At 37.3% G+C, this 16,895-nt stretch overlaps 4 protein-coding genes and 1 non-coding gene across 7 annotated transcripts in view; 1 reads left to right on the plus strand and 4 right to left on the minus strand.

The window, feature by feature from the left end:
* Window positions 1-346, plus strand: part of LOC128884548 (mucin-2-like) — a 13,462-nt gene extending 13,116 nt beyond the window's left edge. Inside the window, exon 6 of the mRNA XM_054137993.1 lies at window positions 3-346. Within this exon, the coding sequence (XP_053993968.1) occupies window positions 3-346 (344 nt within the window). The remainder of the gene's footprint in view (window positions 1-2) is intronic.
* The window catches only part of LOC128872308 (protein numb), a 42,932-nt gene extending 36,345 nt beyond the window's left edge, over window positions 1-6,587 (minus strand). The window contains exons 1-2 of one of the 3 annotated variants that reach the window (XM_054114893.1): window positions 6,115-6,587; window positions 1,005-1,092 (exon numbers count right to left, since the gene is read on the minus strand). The gene's annotated coding sequence lies outside the window, so the exon portion shown is untranslated. Of the gene's footprint in view, window positions 1-1,004; window positions 1,145-6,114 lie in introns of those variants that run through there. The other 2 variants (XM_054114911.1, XM_054114904.1) reach the window with 2 other exon arrangements.
* On the minus strand, window positions 1,667-1,829 carry LOC128884658 (U1 spliceosomal RNA). The gene has a single exon (XR_008459433.1). It is a non-coding gene; the product is annotated as a U1 spliceosomal RNA (small nuclear RNA).
* A 1,261-nt stretch (window positions 6,588-7,848) lies between the features above and the next one.
* LOC128872381 (cytoplasmic dynein 2 light intermediate chain 1) lies at window positions 7,849-9,843 on the minus strand. Its single transcript, XM_054115016.1, has 6 exons — window positions 9,670-9,843; window positions 9,388-9,505; window positions 9,168-9,269; window positions 8,749-9,075; window positions 8,506-8,663; window positions 7,849-8,404 (listed from the first exon to the last, which is right to left on the minus strand). The coding sequence occupies exons 1-6, from the start codon at window positions 9,684-9,686 to the stop codon at window positions 8,089-8,091; spliced, it is 1,038 nt and encodes a 345-aa protein (XP_053970991.1). The 5' UTR covers window positions 9,687-9,843; the 3' UTR covers window positions 7,849-8,088.
* Window positions 9,844-10,931: 1,088 nt separating this feature from the next.
* Window positions 10,932-15,454, minus strand: LOC128872243 (vacuolar protein sorting-associated protein 54). The gene is made up of 12 exons (XM_054114728.1): window positions 15,212-15,454; window positions 14,519-14,897; window positions 14,327-14,429; window positions 14,079-14,242; window positions 13,800-13,999; window positions 13,418-13,730; window positions 13,060-13,314; window positions 12,562-12,987; window positions 12,214-12,494; window positions 11,931-12,148; window positions 11,652-11,865; window positions 10,932-11,573 (listed from the first exon to the last, which is right to left on the minus strand). The coding sequence occupies exons 1-12, from the start codon at window positions 15,307-15,309 to the stop codon at window positions 11,312-11,314; spliced, it is 2,913 nt and encodes a 970-aa protein (XP_053970703.1). The 5' UTR covers window positions 15,310-15,454; the 3' UTR covers window positions 10,932-11,311.
* Between the last annotated feature and the right edge of the window lie 1,441 nt (window positions 15,455-16,895).

Genomic DNA, 16,895 nt, shown 5'->3' on the forward strand with positions numbered 1-16,895 from the left:
AGGTCCAAACAATGAAACGACCGAATGGACTGTTACTGTTCCAACTGGACAGACTGGAACCGAAGCTACGGAAGGTCCAAACAATGAAACGACTGAATGGACTGTTACTGGTCCTACTGGACATACTGTAACCGAATCTACGGAAGGACCAAAGAAGGAAACAACCGAATGGACTGTTACTGTTCCAACTGGACAGACTGGAACGGAATCTACGGAAGGGCCAAATAAGGGAACGACAGAACCTAGTGATGATGATTGTGATGATTCCACTGAGGAATCTAACACGGATACCGTTGATGACGATTGCAATCCGTGTAATGATGAATCTGACACCGAAATGAGTTGAAGGTTAGCGTGGAAATGTTGTAATTAGTATATATGATGCAGTAGGGGGCCTTATTATTTGTACTATACAAGCGTAGCCGTTGTACATGTCAACGCCGTTTTTTTATACTACGTACACTAAAGTTAACAAGAAGTTGGATGCAGTTTTAGTTGATTCGTATGTATAGCGAAAGTTCCCTTATGGTTGATCATTTTTACGGTTCCTATTGTTTTTTTTATCTATGAATAAAGTATAGTTTTGTTTAATGCATTTAATTTTGTTATATAATTTCACGTGTATTGCATTAACTCGTTACAACCTACAATGAAAGATTATCTATGATGTAATAGCTCGTTTAGAAATCTTACAGGTTGAGGTCAATGATATTTATTAATCCGATGCAGGATTATTTTTGCTAATTATATTACAACTCCTAACTGTGATCGATGTTATCTTGTGTTGTTATTTGCAACTGTTGATTGCCTACATTACATAGCTCCCACTTGCACAGCTGCCTATAACTACAGAAGTACGTTGAATGGGATCTTGTGGTAAAAATAAATCAATCGACTATAGTTACGAGTCGACACTGTTAACGATTTATATTTTCCTTTAAATTCCACGTTGTCATTTTTCTAATCAACTGGTATTGCTACTAAATGTGGTAGTCTCTACTTACAGACGATATTTGACGAAGAAATGGAAGTAAATCACTTGCATCACTCAGTGCCACATTAAGACTTCAGACGCGATCGTTGTACAGACATCTGTGGATAAAATAACAATAATTTTTTCTTTTGAAAAGTAACGAATTGTGCGAAATCATAAAAGAAATTCATCGCGTCCAAATTTATTAAGCCTTATAGTTAGGAACAATCTAGTAGGTTTACATTGTTCATTTGATTAAACTATAAAATTGGTAGAGTACTCCTTTAAATGGTTTTTCTTGGTATCGGTTTAATGTTCTTGACACTTTTAAAGAAACAATGTCAGGAAATATCGCGCATATCTACATGCAAGTAACGAAACCGCAAATCCGCAAAACCACAAGATACGCGAGAAACGCTGCTGCTTCTCAGGCAGAAATAAAACAACGAAACGTTTGTTTCTCCAAGTTTGTACAACTCTACTGCCATACGATCCATATGTGAGTAATTCTAGGGAGAACGTAGCATAATTTTCTAATATCACTTAAACGAAGAAAGCATAGAAAAAGCTGTATGCGATTAATTTAGTGACTCATTGTATTTGGATTTACGCAGCTAGCTTGTAATATAACCGAAATTGTATCGGTCTAGCTATCGCGAAAAGAGAGAGCATTTTATTTTCCAATGTCGAAATCCGGGACAGCGCGTACGCTGGTCCCGACTACCAAAAATTTTGCGCTCGATATACCCACGAACGGAGTATTCGCAAGGTTCAGCCCTACCGCAGTGCAATGGAAGGGCCTCCCCCAGAAGGAACCGCCTTCGTGATCACGGTGTCCTCCGCGCCAAGTAAGTTATACAATAATTCCTTGCCCGATAAACTTTATGACCTACACCGCTGATTTCCTCTTGCGAGAAATTTCCTGGACAACGAATGTCATCTAGTGGACAAGAACCGATCGTAACCGAAATGATCGACACATGCGAATCTCTGTTCAATCTGTTCAATGTTTTTTTTTTCGGTTAGGAAGCATAGTCTGTGTTTCTAGTATTCACAGATTGACGATTATACTCCGTTCCGTCAGACAAAACACTGGGGTTAAACCAAACCACGTGACCGTGACAGGACTGAATCAACAGGGGACTGTGCCTTAAAAAGGTTTAGAGATACAGGTGATTTTTCTAACTTAGTGGATAGGTGATTTTATATAAGGCATTCGTAAGTAGATTTTTGAACTGTAATTTATAAATATAAAATTAGCGACGGTGCGACAGGAGGAGAACGAAGAAAGAGAAAAATACAGTGCACGCTCGATGCATCGCAAATATTTATGGGTCCAGCAGCTTTTTATATGTATAGAGTCGAGTGCTTACGTGTGTATACCTACTATGATACGAAGCTACCAAGGACACGTAGCGTACAAGGTTTAGTATTTAAAAAAGAACCGCCGACGACCTCCGATCAATGTAGCTACCTTGACTGGGTGCTTTCACGTCCAACTCACCTTTGAGAAAAACTAATGGTACAACAATTATTTGAAAGATAAACTGGAAATATTCAAAACGAAGACCAAAACATTCCAACCTTGACAACAAACATTAATTTTTGTTTAAACATTCGGTACTTTAATTCGATTATGTGTAAATTAAAGATTCTAGATTTGGTTACATTAAAATTTTCATTCATATTTCCGATAGATTCTGACAAGTTCCGATATGTATTCTTTTTCGAGGGTTTCGACACTTATAAACCCCGAAATCGTCGAATTTAAATTTGATTGTTCAGAAATGGAGCACGGTACGTATCGTGGCTCGAATTTTCGTTTATGCGGTGAGGTAGAATCTGTTGACGAAGAATTTGCGTAATAGCGCGTTGAAGCCAAGGAGGTCACTACTTTGCAGAGTTTTTATGCGATTCATCTACTTTTTTTGACGCAACAAAACAGACTAATAGACTATGATTAATCCAGCGATATAATAGGTATATTCTAACTTGAGGATAAAACATAGTGGACAAAGTTGTACTAAGTCCAATTAATTTCAGCATTTGATGAGCGAATAAAATTTAGCCTTGTCAGAAGGCACGTTAGCGTCAAGCTCACGTGAAAGTTAACGTCTGTTGTTGGTTGGAGATTGCTTAGAAGCGAGAGGACGACAGACCAGACCGTCACCCACGTAGCTCGGTTTTCGTCACGCTCTTACGGCTACGCGGCAATGCGAGAACGCGTTTCGTAACGTAAACACGTAGCCAGGCGGTTATACACCGTATCCGGAGCGATGCTCCTTGGAGAAGCCCGTTAGTTTGTCAATTTGAGCAGCCACGACTATCCTATACAGCGTCAAAACCGACGAGGACGAAGCCATTGAAAATTACGGCATGCAATGGTCGATCCTTGGACGAACGTATTACGTTACCTTTGGTCGGTGTCTTTCTTTCTCGCGCGATACACGCGCTATCGAAAAGAGGCTAGAACAGCTCGTCGAAACGAAAGACTAACGTTCGCTTAACAAGAAATCATGTAAATTGCTAAATTTGTCAAATTTTCATTAAAGTGTGTTTCATTAAAAGGTTAATCGTTAGAGCTAGAGAGTTGAGATTCGCGAGGCTTTGACATCGGAGAGCCTGACTCGTTGATACCGCAGTCGCCTGCATTGCAGTTTACCACGAACAACCGGGGATTCGTGTGACACACTAACGGAAGAAATACGGTGGCATAATAAATGTCACGTGTACGCTAAGGACAGAGTAGCGAGCAACGTGCTTCTGAAATTATCGTGCAAACACACTCGAATGCACCTACTGCGACAATGCCGCTTCCTTCTTTACTATGAACGTAAACGTAGCCAATATGCAAAAGCACGTGTCGCCGATACTTTCGAGTCCGCACAAATCAATTGTAGAAAATTAGAGAGAGGAAAGGAGGAAACGTGTCCTACGCGTATAAGCATATCGTTTGGATATTTATACAATGCATAATTTAGTACTCGGTGGTTTCAGATACAGAGTGTACCGCGAACTTGATACAAAATTCTGCCTCGATATGGAAATTCTCTGGTCGACGAGGAGAGGAACGAATAGATCTATAATCAGAGATGAGAAATATCTTATCTAGATTAATAAATTGCTGTGCGTTGTTTGTATTTGTAATCCATTATTCGATAAAATGTTGCCCATCTTTGTCTGTGACTGTACTACAAGGAAGGGGAGTGTCGAAAGAAATGCGACTTTAAGAATTCGAGGATGGGCTCCAGCGAACCGTAGATCATCGTCGTATTGTTATCAAAAAGCAGTTATTACTATAAAAGTAACAAGTATCGCAAAGATAAGCGAAACAAATAGGCAAGCATAATTTATTCATTCGTAAACGTATCTGTAGAGTGGACGATCGCTGCATTATGCAGATCTATAGCGACTCGAGTTTACGCGGAGTTTAGCGTTGCTTTTCTTTTAAAAGCAAAATATTCTCGCGACATTCGCTCGCTCGATGAAGAATTAACCAACTCCCCGATAACGATCACGCTGGGTATGTTCGAACAAATTGAACAGATACCTCCGACAGACTAGTAGGCACGAATGTAAGCGCGTATGCCACGTGGCAACCGGGTCAATTGTATGCCATAACGAAGCAAACGCTCGTTATCCTTGGGACAATTCGATTATTGTCCTAGGAAACCCTTGAAAAGCACGGAACGTGCGTCTGACGCTTTAGGGATGAATTTTTCAAAGAACGTAAAGCGTTGGAGCTTTCAATAAAAAATCGTCTCGCAGTTAACGTCTTTCGATATCAACGTCAACGATAACGACGGATATCGTCTTTCCTCGCTACCATCTTCGGTCAGGTTCCAAGAGCCTTTCTTTCGTAATTATCTATTGCCAGTTCCTTTCCTTTACCACGACCACTCGCGAATTAATATATACACCTTTCCTTTTTGCGTAGGAGTCCGCGTCGCTCGATTCACCCATAACTTCTGGCAATGTCGACAAAATTTAACATCCAATTTTAATTTGACCTTTAGATGATAATATATTGTAGTTACTTTGATTTCCACCGCTCTATAACCTCCCTATCGGTTGTATCGAAATGAATGCGTATCGAACAAATCGCTCGATTACGACAAACTGGCCGCGTACTGGTGCGAAGCGATATCTACGCTCGGTCCGATATTGATCATTCATAGAATTTGATCCCGCAGAAAAGATGCGCGCAAGAAGGACGAACGGATGACTGTTCAGGGAGGGCGCGTTCACACCGGAATCGATAACCGCGAGAAGCAGCCGCAGGAGGGGGCGGTCTACGAACAGGGATGCACAATATTTGGCCCGTGGGCCCACAAATTTTGACGAAATTTCTATTAGAACAATAGATGACAAATGAAAATTACTTGTACAGTGATTTCAGTCTTTGTTCCGGAGAACAAGTATTCTACGATTAATCCGGAATGTAGTTCCATTTACAACGTTGAAATTGTAGTCGCTATCAAACGAATAGCGTGCCGAAACTTGTTTATCTTCTATCTGTTATTCGAAAAATTTATCTAGATAAAAAGATTGGCCATCTTTGGCTGGGCCACATGCGGGGCCTGTTGAACGGTATATACTATACAGCATAGTTTTCAGTGTTATTAAAAACAAATCTTGCACGACTAAAGCTGTGTCCCGCAACGCCTTGGAAAAGAGCACGTACAATCTTACGTGTTTAATCACTCGCGCCTTTTTTCTCTATTCAATTAATTCTTTAAGGAATATCACATGTTCGGCGTGTCACTTACGTTTAACGTAAACGATAAAGACAAGAAAAATATATTCGAAACCCAAACACAGAAGCACTCTATCGAATTTAAAACTGTATTTGTAAATGTAAACAATGGTGCAGAAGACTTTCGTTTCGGTTAACCGAAGAATACTTGGAAGCTCGAGTCGAGAAAAAGTTGTGGTGCAAAAGATTAAGTTGTGCACCTCTGACTCTAGGATGATTACGATATCCAAGGTTTGGTACGGGTCGCGCGATGAAAACGAGTCAATCCACGGTTTATCGATTGGACGCGATCGAACGTGTCGAGCCTCAATTCGCGTGACGAATACTCGACGAGACACTGGCCGAATGGAAGAATCACTGACACTGTCAACTGTTTTCGGCTCACCTGTTTGCACCGCCGGCGAATCGGGTTCCTGTAGCAGCCGATTACGAAACTCACGCGGCACTTGTAGACATGACCATCGATTGTGTCAAATCTTGATTACGACATACGGCGAGGAGGGTTAGCAGACGACGAGATACAGAGAAAAAACGCGCGAATGGCGAAGGGCAGAGGGTAAGAGAGACGGAGAGCGTATGAGCGTGGGAGAGAGAGACACGGGAACGTTCGAAAAGATAAGAGATAGCCGCGCGATCGGTGGAACAGTACTGAGGCGAAAATCCGCGAAGACGGTTGGCGGGTGATTTGCTGGGGCCGCGACGAAGCCGAGGAGAGCACACGGCACGCGCACCTCACTGTCACAGCGGCATTTTCACTGAGGAAACGGTGGCCGGGAACCGAGAGACTCGCGGAAACCAGCGAAAACCCCCCCAAACGGATCGCGTTTTTGTAAACGCTCCACTCTGACTATCCGCGTATCGAGAGCGGACCGTGCCACCACCGCGCATGAGTATCGCAACCTAACACGCACGCGTCACCGTTCGCTGCCGTTCTTCTTATCAGCGCACCGCTCTATTGCCACTGGGAAACGAGGGAGCAGCGCGCTGACGATACCATGGACATATTACGAACACAAACGCGAACACCCTCTCCTCTACAATCGCTCTCTATACGCCCTACGATCGCACCGCGCGGCGCGCGCGCCTACAAAAGGGCGAGAAAAGAGACGCCTGCGCGATCACACTCGGAACCAATGATTTCCTCTCGATGAAATCGGGACCAAAGAACAAAGATAATACGACGTAGATATTTTTCTCACTTGTTATGCTTCGACGAAGGTGCGTTATCGTTATTGTCATTGTCCAACGAGCGACAGCGTTGCCGGTGTTGTAAATATTTTTATATTCACATGTGCGCGTATTATTTCAGGCTACAACGTTATATAATATAAATTCTATCAAAAATATTCAAATCTTGTTCGTTCGAATGAATAGCTTTCGGTATAAGTTTTTGTTATTCGGTCAATTTATCAACACAAAAATGGTATCGCTACGCTACACACTGCTCCACGGTTCGCCCCCAAAAAATGCATCACTTAGTAGTGCAAAATGGGAATACATATTCCATGCACTTTAAACTCGAGAACTCGAATTCGAAAATGGTATCGTCATCTAGCAGTGAAAAGGTGGGACTAAAATTATCGACGTTGTCACATTTCTATGTTCTTACAAATGATTTTTTTTTTTAATTATATACAATGACAAATAAGTAAACGAACAACGCGATGTTAAAATTTGAATGAAAATCATTTATAACCCTCAAGTTCATTACTTTTTTTTTTTATTAAGATATACAAACAGCGCCATCTAGCGTTCAGAAAAAGAAACTATTCGAGGACAAAATTGAGCGTTTTCCCATCGATGCATAGCACGACTGTCATTCAATTGCGGCCATTTTCATTATTTGCATATTTTCCTTCTACTAATGAATTTTGTTTGTTTTATGATTACAAGTTTATTATTAAACGTAATAAAATAGATTATATAAATATCAATTCTTATCAATTTTTATTTTCATTTTTAATCATTTTTCTGCCACTTTAAAATTAGATTCATTGTACACGACTATACTGTATGATAATTCTTCTTGCTTCTGATAATTTACGACGGATCCGGGATAGGAATTTGAGGTGTTCGACCTTCCAGCATTTCGTGGAGAAGAATACCAATTTCCTAAAAGCAGATTTGTTTATTTTAGAAAGCACTACTTTAGATAATATTTGTGGATAAGGGATGTAAACGTTTAGAAATATGTACGACTCTTTTAACTTTTAACCTATTCCATAGAATAAGGAAATGGTAAATTAGTAAAATCGTATAAGACTTCGTAGGTAGTCATTTTTGCTTAAGACTTGACGACGACCTCGATAACTCGATACTTGGATCAGTGATTCGATAAATTTTGATGCGAATCTCAGATCTACATATAAAGTCTGAACGACCGACCTCTTTTTTCCTTGGAAAATATAAATAAAGCTACCGAGCAACGTACTTCTTCCCTCTGAGCGCGTAATCTGTCGATGATTGGCTCGTTAAAGTTGGGATCGTTGCTAGGATCCTCCAAGGTAATATCGTTGCTCTTCGACATTTGCGGTATTCGAGTAATATAAATCTGTTTGATCGTATCTAAAATTGCTGAAGGTCTCGTCCGAGGAAGTTGTAAATCGATTGATGAGAACGAATCTGCTCCAGCCGGTACCGCTAATGGTTTTTCGTAATCTGTGCATTTTGCGTCGCTGAGGTTTTCCAAAAACAGAGAGAGTACAAGTACTTGAACAAAATAACGTTTTCGTTCAATGTTTTTAATTTTTCAGCCAAACGTTTAGTAAGAGCTCACGAGAATTGAGTGCCGAATCCGTCATGCGATAGTAAGTCTTTAGTTTTTCGTACGAGAGTCTTGTCCTTTGACGAATGATAATAAAGACTTGCTCCCAAGATGTGAGCTACAGCTCTTAAAGTTTTTCCAATTAATTCTCTCTTATCCAGGCTTAAATCCTACCGCAGAAACACGAAAGAAGTTATCTCCTTTCTTGTTTTCTATTGATAAAGAGTGATTTTACCGGATAAATCATGACGATACCTTAAATTGGTCATATTTTCCCCCCACAATGCGAAGTTTCAGCGGGAACGGATCAACTTCGCTTTCTAGAGCTTTTCTTCGTTCTTTAATTCGTCGCTGTTTAAGTTCTTGAATCGTTTTATCGTCATAACTCATTTTCATAGCATTACGAATCACCGAAAGAGTTTCTTCGAACGACGACCATAAAATCTCCGGTTGCGATAGATCGAGCATCATTAATACTGTGACGTGATGAGGAGAATGAGTCACAGATGAACCTATCATTGCAGCTGATATTAACGATGAAGTTAAATGTCCTATGTCCCATACGTGCGCGATATTTTTCACCTATCGTGGTGAAATAATAAACGATGTTACTTCTATCATGTTAACAAAATAATTATGTTTTAAGCAGAATTACTCTAACAAGCGAAACGTACTAAACTCTTCCCGGCTTTACGTCCAAAAGAGTAATCCATCGCAATAGTTGGCTTTGGCGTTTCATCTTTCTCGAGAAATCGAAATATCATCGTCGTTTTACCCTGGAAATTCATGTTTTTTTTTCACACATACCAATTAAATAATTAATAAGAATGTTTAAATAAAGATATTAAAAAATGTATTTAACGCATCTGGTTATTCTGTTACGTTTATACGTACAACGCCCTTTCTGCCAACGATAATGATAGACCGTTCACGTGTTTCGTTAGGGTCGTTTTTACGCTGTTCTTCTTCTTCCAAACAAAGACGTAATGCTACATCTCTTACGTTTTCTTCTCTAGAACATAATTAGATCAATATGCACCTGTGATCTACATTATATGCAAATTCCAAGACGTTATAACTTTTAGATTTATATAATATCGATACTTTTCTGTTACAATCAAACTTCAAGTACTACACATTGAATTTTATTGATCAAGAGTGAAAATGGATACGTACAAATTTTGTTTTGCCATTGATTTTGACCCAATTATTCCGAGTACATACAAACTGCACAATAATAACGTGTTTTCTTTTACGTACAGGTTATGTTTTTGTGGTTGTTGCTATAGCAATACGAAAATCTTATTCGTACAGTTAGTACGTACTAGTGTAGTCTTCCTTCTCAAGGTCTAAATTTACAGCAATCAAATATAGGTGTATTAAAGTAACGAATATCGATACTTACCTTCGTTTAGTTAATCTATATTAAACATAACAGAAATAAATACAAGAGATAATATAGTTTCATATAGTATTGTTATTAATCTTTATGTAATTTTTATAATACATTATCTAGTGAAGCAATGAGGTATGTTACATCTAAATTGTTATACTCCTATAAATCTCTAGATGATCGCCGAACACGTGATGTGATTCAACAAGACACTGTCAGTCTTGTTAAAGAAATTCACAATGGCATTGTTTATCATAATTAATCACATACACTTTCACGCAATTTCAATTCATAAAATTTAAGATGCGTCGATACGTTTCTGCTGCTGGGGTCGTAACGCATAGTACTTTTTATTAACAATTTTTTTACGAATAATAGTACAACCGATTACTGTAAAATCTTCGTTTACCGACTAATTGGACTAGACGAAGACGATAATGGAATGCATTGCATAATTAACAGTTTATATCAAATTATAAATATCATAAAAATGATCGCAACTCAAAAGGTTATACAGACGCGTCATATTGCAATGTGATGTAAAATAGTAATAACCAATCTTTCTTTCACTAAATTCACTAATTTCACAAAATTCACTAAATTATTTATGAAAATTATTCATTATAGTCAATCCAATTCAAGCAATCAACACAATAGTAAAAGCAGTCATATCGCACTTTTAACGCCTCACACACGTTCGAGATTTTTGTATATTTTAAATCATCGAGTGAGTGTAGACATTTCAGATGATGTATCTTTGATTATTTCGAAAAGAATTCTAATTTTAAAAAGTAGGAGACACGCATATAACACGCGAATACCTATACGAAAAAACTAAGCTTTGGTCCTTCTACTGTATGCCTATTTTTGCATACATTATCCTAAACTGATGAGTAACATTTCATAGGTTATTATGATAAAAAATCTCACATGCCTAATTATATTTGATTATAAATATGGGAACGGAAGAAAATGACTCTATATTTCGTATAAACGTATGCAAGATTATTTGGGAGATGTAAAATATGTGTAATCAATTTCAATGATTAAATGAACTTGTAATTTATATTTAAGTATAGCCAACAACCTAATACAAATAATATCATATGTTTTAAATAAAACTGCTTTTTTTTTTACACATATTTTCCGAATATCGCACAGAGCATTTTATAAAAATGCTATTTCAGAATTTTGTATTACATTACTATTATTAATCTGACTTTGCATTTCATACAACCTTACGAATAATGTAAGTATAAATATTTATATATTGAATATTCGAATACAAGCCACTTTTTAAAAATCCATCAAAATGTTAGTCACCGATACGCAATGCCTGTGAAGGAAGACGATAATAAAGATTAGTCACCTCTTTCTGCAATACTTCATCGCTTCAATTATGCAATATATCACACGCTCTGCATGTTATCTCGTCCATATATCACTCATCCAATTGTCATCTAATTCATTAGTTGGTAGCACTTTTAATTTTCGTAATGCTTCGAGATAAAACGTAAGTTCGGACGTAACGACGCCGTGTTGTGGACCACCATTATTCACTATATTCATTTTAACTAACTGTTCTCTAAGTTTTTCTTTAAAAGATGTATTTACTGTACGATACAAGGTTTGTACTTCTACTGCAGGGAGAATTCCAGAAACTGCTTCGTGCAGCTTAATTAAATAGCTGTAATTAGTTGTTCATTTTAATCGTAAATGATAAAGCGATGGTTGATGTAAGACAAACGATCTTTTGAATACTAACCTAGAAATGTTTCTAAATGATTTCGACGGTACCGGTGGTCTTGCAACCCAGGTTGATATTTGACCACCCAGCAGATTGTCAACGATAGTGAGAATTTTGCTTTCAATTTCTTTCACGTGTGCGCGAATGTCCCTTTCGACGCTGTCCAATAACGCAACACCACCTGTTACGTTAGATGAACCATATCCACGACTAGGATTTTGCTCTGCAAGCGCTGTAAACGAATCGCATTAGTGTCAAAATATTAGTAATAATTAAATATTACGCAAACATACTTACTTTGGAAGTGTAACTTTACAAAAGGCATAAGCCATAAAATTAATTTTAAACTACGCGCAGCTAGTACAAGTATTGTACTGGTAATAGTTTTTAGACCCGCAACTTGCATTGCGCCTGCGCCAAGTACAAGTTGACAACAACGAGAATTATAATGCCTTAATAATTCAGCTAAATGTCTTCCAATAGTTCCAGATAGAGCGATCAATTCACTACCAGTTCTAAAATTATAATTATGTTTAGCACCGAATCACGTTACCGTATGTTGCTCAAACTCTAGCGTTACCTGCAATATTCGTGAATCATTTGCATAAGCATTAAAGCTGCACCAACAACGGCATACTTTTCCTCTCCGACCATAATAAAGTTTTGAATATCATTTTCTTTTACTCTATCTTCAGCCTTAAATAAATTCGGTGGAAAACATTTATTTTCATACACGTATGTTACTAGCGACTGAAATTCTGGTGGCACGTCAGCCTGCTTCCATCTTTCAGATTCCAATAAAAGAGTGAGCTTTGTTTTAAGCTCGGTATGAAATCTTTGAATGAATTTACTGGCTTGTGCCTGTAACATAATAAAATATGAAGTAAAGATTACTCATTAAGTGATATAAATGAAAAAAGAGAGATACCTTGAATGCCGATCGCAACGCTGTACATTGTTTGCCACAGAGCTTCTCGCAAGTATCCGTAAATCCTTCAACCAAATTGGCTAGTTGACATACTTGAGCTGTTGTTGCTCTTTTACTTAACCAAGAAAATTTGTCGTTCCAATTCTGAGAGTCTTTCTCCTCTTGTTTATTACCTGCATTTTCACTATTTGTTTTTTCTTTGTCGTTTTGTAATTTATCTTTTTCGTTTGCACCTGCAGAAAGCAGATTTCCCATTCGCTCATGACAATAATCACAAATGGACGTTAACATATCGTTAAGTTTGGTTGTTACTCGCGAATGTTCAATTCGGGTTAATAACCGATCTGGTATCGAATCGTCAAAGGAACCGTCGCATACTCGACCAGCTGCAAGGTCTACGGTATCTCGCATAACATCGTGAACAGCCTAAAAGTATGCATTTATAGAAAATGACTGAAAACTATAACCTTATAGTTAGCAGTACGGTGTAATACATACTTTTACTCGCATGAGAAGGAATGTCAAAGATTGTATAGTATTATGAAGTAAGGTTAATCTCTCAGCGAGGGAAAGTCCGCCAACTTCAAGAGCAGCTGCCTGTTGATCACTGCAACAATCACTCGCTGCTAAAGCTTCGATGACTCTTTGTTTAGTTATAGCACGGACAGTTGTCACAGCTTCCTCTTTGTAGGTATCCACAAATTGAAAATGTTTTTGCCGCAAAAGACCAGAAATGATGGAAACAAGTTTATCCTGTTCGTTGAGGATGTACAAATGATCTCACTGGGAAGAGATGGACGACGTTTTGTTTGCTACGACCTAAGTATATATTTCCAAAAGATATGTATGTACTTACACCATCCAGAACAATGTTTTCACCACCTAACGGTCTATTTAAATCTGCCGTTGCATATCTTTGGAACTCTGTGGACAACATTTTGTCCACGAGTTTCTCCATTTCCGTTAACTGCGAACTCAGATGTCTGAAACTATGTATTCCATTTAATTCTTGTAAAAGTATTTCTTGCGTTGTAGAAATAAGATCTAGCGCAGCAACATAATCTGGCGTCGATAACAGTAACTGTATCATTGGTTGACTCTGATGTACCGTAGCCATAAGCTTTAATTTTTCTTGCACTAATAGCCGATTAGATCTTGCTTGTTGTAATCTAAAAACGAACAGTCCGGTTAAAATATATGTCGGATATGTTAAACAGAAAATAACAGAATTTATTTACCGTAAAATTTCTAAAGAATCATTGACTAGATGTTTATCAACTTGGTGTATATTTTTCCTAAGAGCTTTTAGAACCGTAATAGTTTGTGTAAGTTGCTCCATTAGGGCATCGTGAGAAGTCATGGCATGAAAAAATGCTTGAGATTTTGAAGCAACTTGTTCTGCTATTCTAACTTCCACAACATCTAAATAATGACTTAGCTATTACAAAAATAAATTCAGCGTGTATTATTTATCTGAACTTTCGAAGTTAATAGAATGCACTTAATAATTAGTATACCTTTTCTTGCATTTGCTTGACATGAATAACGATATTAGATTCCTCGTTTAACAATCCACCTTTTGTAAACGGAAATACGACGTAAAAGTTATCTTTCTGAGAAAGATCCAAATTGGGTGTTAAAAAAATTTTTGGAACATTAGCTAAATCAAATTGCATTCGATCTGTAAATATTATTTATGTAAGTTTAGTATAGTACAATAAAATCGACATCATTTGACTTTTAGTTGTATGAAAATTATACGTACCTAACGACTTAACTTTTCTTAAATTTGGGAAATTTTGTAACAATTCGTTAGGCGTAGTTGGTCTATTGGCATTTGAATTCATACGAGAATGTTTTCGATATCTCTGTAAGTAAATACTTTATTAAGATACTTCTTTTCTCTAACACATTTGCTGCTTTACGAATAAGCGAGATAATTAAATGTATCAATTACCCTTGCAATCTTTTTTAAGTATGACTCAAAGTGTTGCATCGTAACTTCAGGAAGGTAAGGACTCTTAGGAATATCGACTTTCTCTACAAATCCATCGCCCCAAGTACGAGTTAAGAAGTTACTCTGTTTCCCTTTAAATGGATCATTTAAAACAGCTGGTAAATTTTGAGCAGCCGAGTATACAGTCCACGATGAAGCGGACTCGGATACTTGACCATTGCTTTTACGTTGCTGTTGCATTGCTGCGTGCTTGGTAGCATGTGCTACATAATCTTTATCGGAAACACCCTCCACAGGAAGACTAGTGCATACTCCATTATAACCATAAAGGCAAACAAACGATCCTCCTTCTCTAGAGCAATGTTGATCTCTCAAATGTCTGAAATAAAAATACGTACGGTCAAAGTATAAGATTGTTCTATCATGTTCTTTTAGTTACTAATGTATCCTACAAGAATGATCTAGTATGCATTTGTCAAGTCTAATTTTTGAAGAAGATCCAGACCTGAGGTCGAAATGTTTGTCATCATATAGCTGTTCGTTTGAAAGAAATACCAGTAAACGTACATGTATACGTTGATGATCTTGAATAATTTGATTCGTAATATACACGACGTTGGGAAATCGGTGGAAAAAGATATGATATCATGGGATATTTGTCATTTAAAATAGACATTAGACAGATGTACCCACCTTATAAAATCTTCTATTTGTTTGAATGTAAGGTTAGCGCAGTATTCGCAAATTAGTATCGTAACTAAGGATTCGGATCCTTTCACGATCTTCGCCATTTTCCATTTGCAGCTTTACTTCGCCACTCTAACGCTACTTGATTTAATTTATAGTTCATCGAAGTCTATCGAAGATAACTTACGCACACGACGACTACTTAACTATTTCACTTATCGGTTATCGTCCAGTGTCAAGCATACGTTTCATGATGGGATCCACGCTGGCCAACAAAGAAATATATCGTCGTGATAAGCCACGGTTTTGGTATAAAAAAGTTCCCAGATATAGTTGCAAATTGTTTCACTTTTACGTATAATAGAACCGATAAATATATTTGATTTATTTAAGTAATGGTTATTGCGTTCGTTACGATTGTTTAATTAATTAAAGAAGTACATACAATGAACAGAAGAAAAAAGTTTTCGCACAAAAATGTTATAAGAATGATGTATTTATAGTATAATACCCGTCAGAGAAGATATTCTTGTAACTCTATTTTTTCTACAAAATCACCAAATTTTTGGGTTTTGTTTTTTTAAATGACAACAAAATCTTCAAAAACTGTACATATTTTTCGAATGTTTGTTAGTTTGCCTGTTTTCTCTTTAGTTTATAATGTAAAATGTAAGTTGTAAGAAAACATCTCTTCTCGAGTGATGTAATTTATACGTATATGTTGCAACTATGAAGAAATATTCAATATAAATCAATAACGTTTCTTTCATACAAATACTTGCTTATTAATAAAAATTTTTATCATTGACATATGATCTCTTAATTTCGATTAAGGATATTCATTGTATCTGAATATTTCTATGCTCTATAAATTACGAAAAGATGTTTGTACAAGTTGGAAACAGTTTCTTCGTCATTATTCTTTTTTATTGATAGTTGTAAAGTTCCACTTTGGCCGGTTTCATAAACATTATAACACAGCATGACGCATACTCATCTTCGTCGGAGTCGCTCAGTGTACACGTGTTTGTGTAAAAAAAAAAAAAAAACGTAGTTTCATTTGCGTCTTTCTTTGTACACAATTAGCGTTAAAAAATAGGTTTACGTGTATATAAAGTCGTTCAATAAACTTCGTATAAAATTGCATCACAAAAACAGGGAATAGAAACGTGGCTTGTATAAAAAAGTAAAACGTATTTCGCATAAGAAAATTCAGGTAAATACGAATCCGAAAATATTATCGTGTCTATGATGCGTATGAGATACGGTTTTGGTATTGAGAAATAAAGCGTTCGCATACATTGCTTTTAATCGACGTTAAGCAAGGCAATGTTTGTTGATTATTCTACAAGACTCTTTTACCGTCGTCTTGTGTCTGTAATCTTAAAATTTCTTGTCTCCCGTTGCTCACAACACGAGGGAACCACAGTTACACTTAAAGAGGAATGTAGCAAAGTCGAGTAGGTGTTTATAGACTGTTTCACGATCGTCAGTTGAACGTATTAAATTCTTGGTGTTTAGTAAAAATGTTGAAATTGAGACTACACAAAGATATGTTGTTCGAGGCGAATGGATCCAACTGTACTAACATTTTCTTTCAATGTAACCGCAACTTAATCACATTGAACGCTCGATCGTTCTTTCGTTCTACATACTTACTGTTCGACCAACTGATCGTACACTATCGTTT

Source organism: Hylaeus volcanicus, chromosome 1 (assembly GCF_026283585.1).
Source record: "Hylaeus volcanicus isolate JK05 chromosome 1, UHH_iyHylVolc1.0_haploid, whole genome shotgun sequence".
In the NCBI taxonomy this organism is placed as follows: domain Eukaryota; kingdom Metazoa; phylum Arthropoda; class Insecta; order Hymenoptera; family Colletidae; genus Hylaeus; species Hylaeus volcanicus.

Bases quoted from the DNA above. Each gene is read 5' to 3' on its own strand.
- LOC128872381 (XM_054115016.1), bottom strand. The intron at 9,270-9,387 runs GTACGTATAAAC...ATGAATTTCCAG, and splicing joins TCGTTGGCAGAAAGGGCGTT to GGTAAAACGACGATGATATT. The intron at 9,076-9,167 runs GTACGTTTCGCT...TCACCACGATAG, and splicing joins GTAAAGCCGGGAAGAGTTTA to GTGAAAAATATCGCGCACGT.
- LOC128872243 (XM_054114728.1), bottom strand. From the start codon at position 15,309: ATGGCGAAGATCGTGAAAGGATCCGAATCCTTAGTTACGATACTAATT. The intron at 14,430-14,518 runs GTAATTGATACA...ATTTACTTACAG, and splicing joins ACTTAAAAAAGATTGCAAGG to AGATATCGAAAACATTCTCG. The intron at 12,495-12,561 runs GTATCTCTCTTT...ATTATGTTACAG, and splicing joins CGTTGCGATCGGCATTCAAG to GCACAAGCCAGTAAATTCAT.